The sequence below is a fragment of the Juglans regia genome, chromosome 7 (genome assembly GCF_001411555.2).
Source record: "Juglans regia cultivar Chandler chromosome 7, Walnut 2.0, whole genome shotgun sequence".
Classification (NCBI taxonomy): Eukaryota; Viridiplantae; Streptophyta; class Magnoliopsida; order Fagales; family Juglandaceae; genus Juglans; species Juglans regia.
Genome location: NC_049907.1, coordinates 2,787,429 through 2,798,016, shown reverse-complemented (window position 1 = coordinate 2,798,016; position 10,588 = coordinate 2,787,429). Strand labels below are relative to the sequence as shown.

Sequence of the window (10,588 nt, the reverse complement as noted above, 5' to 3'; positions counted from 1 at the left end):
GGTAAATCTCTTTTCCTCTTGTACCTTTGCAGCTTGATGATCTTAAAAGAAAAAGAAACAAAAGATAGAACATGCATATCACTTATATATATATATATATATATATATATATATATATAGTTAAGGATTTTGTCAAAGTGCACCATCACTAATTCATGTAGAAAGTCATAAGTACTAGCTATGAGCCAAAGCCACCCACCGAATTAAAGCTCTCCGTAGCTCTTTACTATTTGAAAAAAAAAAATGCTTGTACACTTGCATCTCCAGCAAGCCCATCGATAGACCCTGAAAGCTCTTTGTTTTTCAGCACTTGCAGATCCCGGCGACGAGAAATGGATCATAGCCAAGTTATTTGAGTGAAACAGCTAAGTTAATTGACATTTTTATTTTCAGGATCATAAATATATATATATAGAACTACAAACTCCCACTAAAAAATGGATCAAAAGATGAACAATCGACACAATCATTCAAGCAAATTAAAGGAAAATTCAACTAAGAAGACTCTGAGAGATTCATATAATGAAGCTCCCGAACGTATAACTACACCCTCTTTGCTCTCCCCTAATTATATTTTACAGGCAGTCAAACCCTCATGACTGGGGAAAAAAATAAGCAGGAAGGAAAAAGAAAATGAATAGGACTTCAAATAAATAGTCAGTGATACTATGGGTGCAGTCCTACAGCTTTGCCACAAAATAAAACATTAGAAGGAATGTCATATTCATTAGCAAGGTTGTGGACCGCATTCCAAACCCTGATATAGAACTGTTGCCCAAGATACTGCCTTTCCCATATTGCAGACCTCATGTTCCACATGCCTTGGTTGTCCAAGGAAACCAATATGGTGGTCCAAGAATTTGGATACACCTGCAACAAAATTTAAAATTAAATAAAAGAATGTACAAAAAATTATAGATCTATATAGTCCCATGAATTATCTCTTTATGGTTAAGATGTAAGTTGCATAGGTAAAGTAAGGAAGACAATCTTCTGATCGATTAAATTGTGCATACTCTACCATTAAGCTGACTGATCGATGTGGTCAGACTTAGTAGAGAATAAAACGCAAATGGTGAATTCACGACAAATTCAAATGAGAAAGGCTTGGTCACATCTTGATCTTTCTACAACGCCCTGTTATCCTTTCCCTTGAGAGTATTCAACACACTCATACACATCCGAGAGATGCATTTTTTGCCATGAAAGTCTCTCTATGAAAGATTTTCACCTTGGATAATTTCAGGCAAAGACATTGTGGTGATTGATTAGAGCTGTATGTGCAAAACTAGCCTGGTTCGTTGGCAACCTTTTACTTCATTGCAAGGTGGCTAGTGCTTTGTGGAATGATTTGTTCTGACAAGTTGGTTTAGCTTGAGTCATGTTAAGAAAAGTACCGGTGAATCTTTTGAATTCCTGGAGAGGTTGGGAGGAAGCTCACAAATTACATCAATGTGAAAGATGGTTCATACCTGCCTCGTATAGTGTATTTGGAGGGAAGTGAATGACATGAATTTTGAGAATTGTGAACAGGTGTTGGAAGAGCTCAGAACTTTATTTTATAATGCTTTATTCCTTCGGAGTTTGGACAACCTCTAGACTTTAATGAGCTAACTTTTTATGATTTTCTCGTGTCTTTTTCTTTTTTAGATAGGTTACTTTATTATGCACCTGAACGCACCTTTACACTTTTTCAATGAGTTTCTATAAGCCACAAATAAAAGGATTCTTACAGCAGCAAATAATAAGCAAGGCATTCCCAAGATGATCTAGAAAAATATCAAGTGACAATTCATCCATATTGTATAATTACCTGAGCAGTATGTCTAGTCAGAGCATCAACTAGATTATAGGTACTTCTATTAGCTGGTGTCCACTGTCCAGAACCATAACTACAGCGTTGAAATAAAAATTATTAGAATATACTTAACTCAAGAAAATTAAGACAGACAAAACAATTTGCCTTACCCAACAACCCAGAAATCATAGCCATCAAGATGCCAAGATTGAATGGTGCTTTCATTGTTTTGGAGAACAACTTCAATAAAATCATGGAGGGATACTGGCATAACAGAGGTAGCTATGAATGTAGGACCACTAGAGGGAATCACTTGGATGGTATCTACACTGAAGACTTTAGGGATGTTAAAATGATCGGCAAGTTTCAGAGGGGTGTCAGGATTGATGTAGGAGACTCGGTTAACAGCATAACGCTGCTTTCCATTTATTAAAGGTGCAGAATTGACCAACACAATCGTCTTTGATGGCGTTATCTTCCCATAATGGAATGAGCCCTGAGGATTAGGCCTTGCTGCACTTGCTGTCAAATTCCACCTTTAAGAAGAACAAAGTTTGCAAGGATCAAGATCAAAGCATTGGACTATAAAATTACCTACTATTTGGGTCAAAGCTTGTTATTGTATACCTGTAGGTTCTGGCTTGCTCGATAGACCACTGTATTTGGTCAGTAGGACCAATGGGCAAGGGTCCAGAGATGGGGGTGTGAGAGTTTGTGTAGTGTAAAACTGCAGTTGCTGTAAGAACATGTTTAGTGAATCGCGTGGATGCAACAATGTAGTAGTCCTTTGCTGGCTGGTTCAAGGTTACTAAGACAGCCACAGATTGGCCAACATGCACATCAAGAGAGTCATAAATGTTTTGAAGAGTATGAGATCCTTCAACCTCAACTAACTTCAATTTGTGGCCTTGAATCCTGAAGTTCAATGAGGTTGACAAGCCCACATTTGAGATCCTGAACATGTAGGTTTTTCCTGAAAGATTAACGAGCAGATAGATGTTGGTAAACCATTCACCATAAGAACATAAATAGGATTTAGTTAGAGAACTCAAAACCGGCCAAGTGCCAAGTTATTCTTCAGTGAATCAAGAACATATTTACTCAAGTATTGAGAATGACCTTGGTCACCACTGAAGGTATTCTGACCCTGGCCATTTATAAGGATGCCATCAGGAAAGGAAAGAGATCTCCCCGAGTCCAATGATTGCTGCAATATCTGCAAACATCATGATAACTTATGAGGGAAGGTCTAGACAAGACAAGACAGGTATCACTAGGAACATTACAAAATGTAAACGTTAACACAATCAATTTCGTTGAGATAGCATGTAGCATGAAAGCAATCTTTACTAGAAAGATAAGGCAGCCAGCCTTCTCAATAAAATGATTCCCAGTCATTTAACGATCTAAACATCCAGCTAGACTCAGAAAATTCTCATCTTACCTCCTTTGGTCGTTTAGATATAAGAGGAAAATGGAAAAATGGGAACTGGGAAATTTAAACAAACTTCATCTCAAACCTATTTCTATAAGGATAGCAGTGATTAGTAAAATATGCATTTGTGAAGTGTGAACAAAGACAGAACATTATATCTTGCTGACCTTATGGTTGGTTTTGTACCAATCACCAATAAGTAAAGTGAAATCTCCATCAGGATTCGGAAAAGGGATTGGTATACGAGGTCTCTCATATACATTGAGTCCTCCAAACCCTCCAGCAGCTTTGTGCAGTAGAGTTGAGGGGAAATATGTGTAGGACCCAATCTGGTCCTTGGTTTGAAACTTGTAAGTGTAGTTCGAGTTTGGAGGGACAGGGCAGTTGGTACCCAATACTCCATCTTGCCATGAATTCTTCCTTTGTTTAATACCATTCCTAGTTGTCACAAAATAACTTATCAGTAAAACATGTTATTGATTACGATGCCGAAATGAAATAATCAGATGTGAAGGCAAAAATTGCAAATGCCAATTTGAGATCATGCTAGTACAAGTCCTTCATATAAACCCACAGCATTAAACATGTGAAGTAGTGTATTTCTCGACTCAATCTTACACAGCTGTGCAGTAAGAAGGCATAGAACAAGTAGGAAAAGAAAAGGAGTCAAGATTTTGAAATGATCAGATTCTTTTTCCATTTGAGTTCTATCTTCAGGGAACAGCACCCATTAAGAGAGTATGACAACATCTTCCTCTTTATAACTGCACCTAGTGGATTTTCAATTAACTTGAATCCAATAAAATTTTAGCATCGGAAATAACAAAGGTCACTAGACTTTTGTATGGTATACTGAACAAGCATTGTGAATTTTGAAGGAAGCCAGATGCTTCAAACTAAGACCAATGATTACCTCTCTCAATTGTCACAATCAAATTATCCATAAAACAGAAAAAGTACAAAATATATCTTAAGAATTGTCAAAATAGAAACGTACTCAAAGAAGAAACACTATCACTCTCACCACTCTTCCAAATTAACAGAAAACAGGTGATAGAACAGAAGAAGCTCACCATGTTAGTAGAAATGGCTGGTCTATCTTGTTAATGAGGTTGAGGATGATGTTGTCATTAGTCACCACATCAAGTCTAGGACCAGGAAACTGACCATTGATAAGGATTACCTTAAAAAATCAAAGACCAAATCTTTTAGATGCCCAACTTCTCATTTCTTAGCCAGTGATCCAATGCTGGATCTAAGAGCATAACAACGGTTAGAATCACCAACCTGTTGAGGGATACCCAGAGGAGAAAGAGTCCCATAAGTAACAGTCCAGGTATAGTACCTATACGGATCGTCTGCTTTGACATGAGCAACAACCAAAACAGCCAAAACCCCACAAATCACATGGAGCAAGACTGCTTTTTCCATTGAATCTGCAAATGCACACTGAACAAAGCCACCATTAGTCACACATTGCCAAATCTAGGTTATTGCTACGACGAACTGAAACTTCACCGCAAAACTTATTAATCAACAAACAAATGGGAACTTACCAGATTGTAGGGGGGGTATTCTTTTGGGCCACAGTGGGAGAGAAGCTTTCAGTGACAACCTTAAATAAGAACAGCGCCGGAAAAAAGCTTCACCGGATATGTGTGGAATTTTCCTACTACTATTGCAACTTTCTTTTTGATTAGTTGTTCTTTTTTGTTATTAACCAAAAAATTACCTGCTTTGAGGTTTCCACCGTGCCGGGATTCGGCGCATTTCACGCGTTTCCGCGTGATAGTAATTTTGCTTCAAACAAAAGCTGTATAGATTCCTCTCGAACTCCATTCGGCATTCATGAGTGGTGTAAATGCACGAGTCACACTTGCCCTTTAACTTCGCCCCTGATTACTGCTCCCATTACTTTTTAAGTTTTCTTTCACTCATCTTCGTTTTATATTATAAAGTTGGGATTTTTTTTTTTTCCCCTTCTTCTTATTTTATGACTACGAGAGAAATTGGAGCTCCTAAAATGTGTCATGCTGACGACAAAAATATAGTTATAGAAAGCCAGTGTTACCAATTCTGTTATAAAGCTGAGAGCTTTTGCAAATCAAATGGAAGAAAACATAATTAAAAAATAGAAATACTCTCAATTTATCTCATTTTATCGTTATAATTGTTTTAAATTTTATAAAATATAATAAATAATTTAATTTTTTTAAATCTTAAAATAATAATTTAATAATATTTTATTTAATTCATCTAAAATAATCTCATCTCATCTCTCTATCCAAACTACCGATTATTCTATTCCCTTTGTTTATTTTACGAAGAAGTTGCGCTTTGCAAGGGAGCAGACCTCGTTTATATTCACGGATTATCTCAATTCATCTCAACTTATTTCACTACTATTCATTACTATTTAACAACTTTAACTCATAAATCTTACTACTATTTACAATTTATCTCATTATTATTTACAATCCATCTTAACTCATCTTCGAATCGAAAAGACACAACTAAAGATAATACCGTCCCCCTCTCTCATCGACATTTCTATCAATGCTTTCGGCTCCATCAGTAATCAACAAGAACAGAAAGAACCTCATAAGCTTGGTTAATACATAAAAAAAAATGTCCCAAAACCTAGCTAGAATCGACGTACATGTGATTGAGAATATTATAAGACTACCATCAAGTCATCAAACACAAAAAAACATAATAATTATAATGAAGTCAACCACGTACTCAGTTTGGCAGAAGAAACATCCTGAGATGAATATTCTCTGTTTTTGTTTTTTAATAATCTCGTCTAATAGTACCACGATATTTTAAAAATATTTGCCTAAATGGTCGGAAATGATACAAATTTAAACATACATTTCAAAATAATTAATCAATATTCAGTTAAAACTCGTTATAATAATGGGACACAAGGGATTAGTTTGGTAATTTTCATCATCCTTAAGACTAGAATAATAAGCATAAACTCCAGCGAGAAACAGAGAGACAAAGGGGGGGTGGGGTCTGGAAATGAAGTGGAGCCACGTGAACTGCCCACTCATATGTGCATGCCAGGAGGATTGACAATTTGACACAGCGCATGACGCGGTGTTCAATGACTTCGAAAAAAGAAGACCCGTGGTCTTGAACATAATGCGATGGATAGCGAAAAAGCTTGCACTTTTATTTGCTTACGAACCGATGCAGATTCATGGGGATATTGGGTTGTGTAATTAAGTACTGCAGGCCACATCTGGTGCATGCCTTTTCATGGTTGTCGCTGCCAACTCATTCAAAGGACGGATGAATCCCGATAAAACAACACCGACAAATGATTTGTCCAAGGTCTAAAGATTTTGCCCAGAGAACCGTTAGATTTTTTAGTTTTGACATAGATAGATTTATTTTTATAATTTAACGTCTCATATTAAATCGTATTAATTTATGAATTTATTTTTATATAATTTCTTTGTATCTAAAATATTTTTTTTTATAAAAAAGTAGATCACACTTTAAAAAATTATAAAAAAAAACCTATTCTTTAATATTGAAATTCATTTTTTTAATAAAAATCTCGTATGAGATTTATCTATTTGAAATTTATTTATTTAAGATTTATACATAACATTACTCAATAACATCACTTAAACTATTCTATTTTTTATAAAAATAAAAAACAACAATCTATTGGCACTTTTCTTTTATACGCTCGTAATGCCATTCCAAGGGCCATAATTAGGATGGGGGAGATTAACAAAGTATGTAGGGGTGAATAGTAACTGACATTTAAGGTAATAAAATATGTTATCGATATTTAATATTAACCATATAAGGTGTTTAATTATTTAGAGACAAACTAAATTATTAAAACTACTCATCTAAACTTCTCACTTGAGTTTCATTGGATTCAAGTGAACAATAAAAATTAAGATAGAAATAGTTATATAAGACTTTTTGAAGCAAATGATAAAAATTAAGTAAATAAAGATAAATTTTTTTTATTAAATCTAAGATTGAATATTGTAAAATCTCTATAATATAGATAAAAATAGTTCTATGAGATTTGTTCTATTTACTTCTAATTCTTAATTCGATGGTAGTATATATGTATTTACTAACAAAACTAATCCAAACAAGCTAGCTAGCGGAATACTCGAAAGGAAAAGTATAAATAAATAGGAAAAATGAGATTTTTTCCTATTTATTTACCAAATAGTTTATAAAAAGAGATAAAGTAAAAAACTAAAAGAAATCTAGATAACTAAGTACTAAATAATATTTTTGAAAATATTTTTTTTGCGGGGGGGAGAATCCATCAATGTAGGTCTGCCTTAGCCATACCGCTTAAGTGGTTTACACAATGAAAAAATTCATGAGTCTAACTCATCTCATATAATCGTTTCAACAAGAGATGATTGCTCATTACTTTTAAGGGTGCGGCTACTATGCCGCCCCATCTTGACAGCTGGGCTTACCACCCAGCGTAAAAAAAAAAAAAAAAAAAAATTTCTTTTTTCTTTTCACATTTTTTAAACATATTTTAATACATTTAAAAAATAAAATAAATATACCAATACATTTAAAATCACTTCCTTAATCACTAAGTAAAAATAAATAAATAAATAAATAAAAGACATGTGGTCAAATGGAGGTGTCAAATAGAGTGGGCATAGTAGTGTTTTCCTACTTTTAAATATGCCCAAGACCTTATCCATAGATAATGTGAGATTATTTCTCAACACACAATAATAAAAAAGAGAAATATTTTAGTCACATAGAGATCTCATAAAAATAAGTTTACAAACTAATGTGAATTGATATGATACGTTATATTGTAAAATTATTTTTATTATTAAATAGATCTAACATATCATATGAAACTATGTCGATTTATAAATTTATTTTTGTGAGATATTTTCAAAGCCGTACCGCTTTTTTAATAAAAAAAGTTGATGTTTTAATTGTTTATACTTATAATAAATTCCATAAAAATAATGTGTTAATACTGTATTAAAAACTCATTAATGAGCCTATATATATATATATATATAAAATAAAAGTAAATCATGCCGTTCCAAGTTATAAAGATGACATAATTGCTTGGAACACGGGGGGATCTATTTACACGGACACTCGTGAAATGCCAATTAGGTTTGGATAGTAAAAATGTTTGAGAATGTTTGTAAATAATAGTAAAAAAATAATAATAGAATATTAAATAATAATGAAAAATAACAAAAAATAGATAAAAAATAATAATAAAATAAGGAATATGTTTTCGTTTGTATTCACAGTCCATATCAATTCATCTCAACTCATCTCACTACTATTCAGTAACTTTAACTCACAAATCTTATTACTATTCACAACTCATCTTACTACTATTCACAACTCATCTCAATTCATTTTCGAATCCAAATGACATCTAAAACGTTTCTGGTTTGTATAGTAAGTTTAGATGAGATAAATTGAGATGAAAGTTGAAAATTGAATAAAATATTATTAGAATATTATTTTTTTAATATTATTATTATTTTAGAATTTAAAATTTTAGAATTATTTATTATATTTTATGTAAAATTTTTAAAAAATTATAATGATTACATAATATAAAATAGTTGGGAGAATTTTCATTTCTACTGGTTGGGCTTAATTTAAAATATGTTTGCGTTTGAAAAATTATATGAAGTGTTTTATGAAGGTGTTGCTTGTGAAGGTCCGATTAATGTTTTTTTAGGTAAGAAAAGAGAAAAGTGTGAAGGGCCGATTAATGTTTGAATATATCTAAACCAGGCCTACTATACTTAAAGTTAAGGTCCGTACTCCGTAGTGTTACAAACTCTTGGGCTGGCCTACCAAGTTCATGGCCCACCTTTCTTTGTTTTTTGTTTTTTATATTATTGATGCATTAATTAAAGATAAACTATTTTCTACTCTATCAACTCCAAGACTCCAAGTAAATAAATAAAAAGTTCTCACTGATTATAGTAATTGTCGAAAACACAAATAATAATAATAATAATATTTGGATTTAAATCTGGTCGATCTCAATCTCAGTATATAAAGTATTATATCAAACCCAATCAATCGAATCTAATCGTTATTTTGAAAAATATGAGATATTAATTTTAAAGTCTCGTTTGGTTAGATAAATCATCTTATCTTATCTAATTATCATGATTTTTTTAAACCTTTGCATAAAATGTAATAAAAAATTTATCTTATATCATTTCATCTCAACAATATAATCAGCTAGACTGGTCTAACTTGAAGTTGTTATAAAGGCATCCTAAGCTTTTTAAAAATTTAAAAAATATATCAATTAATTAATTTATTAACGCAACAAACACGTGATTATCACTAGAAGGGTGCGGCTACTCTGCCGCCCCTTCTTGACCGCTGGGCTTACCGCCCAGCGTAAACTAGTTTTTTTTTTTTTTTCTTTTTTTTTTTCACATTTTTTTAATATATTTAAATACATTTAAAAAATAAAAAAAATACATCAATACATTTAAAATCACTTCCTTAATCATTAAGTAAAAAAAAATAATAATAAAAAAATAAAAAAAGATAAGTGGTCAAATAGAGGTGTCAAATTGAGTGGGCATAGTAGTATTTTCCTCACTAGAAATATCTACCGCATTAACTCTCGATATTTTTTCATAATTATTATAATAAATTTCAATAATATATAAGTTATATATAAATAGGGATTAGTTATGTAAGCTATATACCGTCTAAGGTAAGCTCAAATGTAGGAGAAGTATCTGCAGCCTTAATAGTCATTAAAGAAATTAACAGAAAAGTTGAAGCTGAGAAAAATAATCTTAGAAGGTGATTCAAAAATCACTATTCAAGCAATCTCAAATACTTTCCCAATCCAAGAATGGATCATGAGCCCAATCATCAACGATATCAGACACTATCTAGATTCATTCAAAAAATAGAAGGTAAAGAAAATTCTTCGATAAAAAAATTGATGCACTCATAATTTAGAGCAATGGATAGCGACAACGTAAATCTTTGATAATATTCCTCTGATCCAAATCTCCTCATCAATGCTACAATTCCATAGTGGGAATGATCCTCTCAATAATAATGTATTTTGTTAATTTCAGTTTTCAGAACTTATTGAATGCAATTTCTATTTATATCATGAAAAAAAGAAGAAGCTATATACCGTCCATGACAGTCCGTCTATGACAGTGTTGTACGTACGTAACATGCGTTGCCACAAGCTGTAGCTGCATGGTTTCCACGTTTTTTTGTTACTCCCACGTGTAAGCCTTTAAAGCACTCTGGATCACTTTAGCCACCCTTCCACCGAATTAAAGACAAATTCAAGAAAATTTCCCAAA

At 32.7% G+C, this 10,588-nt stretch overlaps 1 protein-coding gene across 1 annotated transcript; it reads right to left on the bottom strand.

Annotated features, from left to right (window-relative positions):
• Nucleotides 1-484: 484 nt before the first annotated feature.
• Nucleotides 485-5,143, bottom strand: LOC108995317 (L-ascorbate oxidase homolog). Its single transcript, XM_018970854.2, has 9 exons — nucleotides 4,790-5,143; nucleotides 4,521-4,682; nucleotides 4,307-4,416; nucleotides 3,401-3,671; nucleotides 2,918-3,014; nucleotides 2,426-2,771; nucleotides 1,969-2,334; nucleotides 1,814-1,892; nucleotides 485-870 (listed from the first exon to the last, which is right to left on the bottom strand). Exons 2-9 carry the CDS (start codon nucleotides 4,662-4,664, stop codon nucleotides 667-669), a joined length of 1,617 nt encoding a protein of 538 aa, XP_018826399.2. The 5' UTR covers nucleotides 4,665-4,682; nucleotides 4,790-5,143; the 3' UTR covers nucleotides 485-666.
• Nucleotides 5,144-10,588: the final 5,445 nt, after the last annotated feature.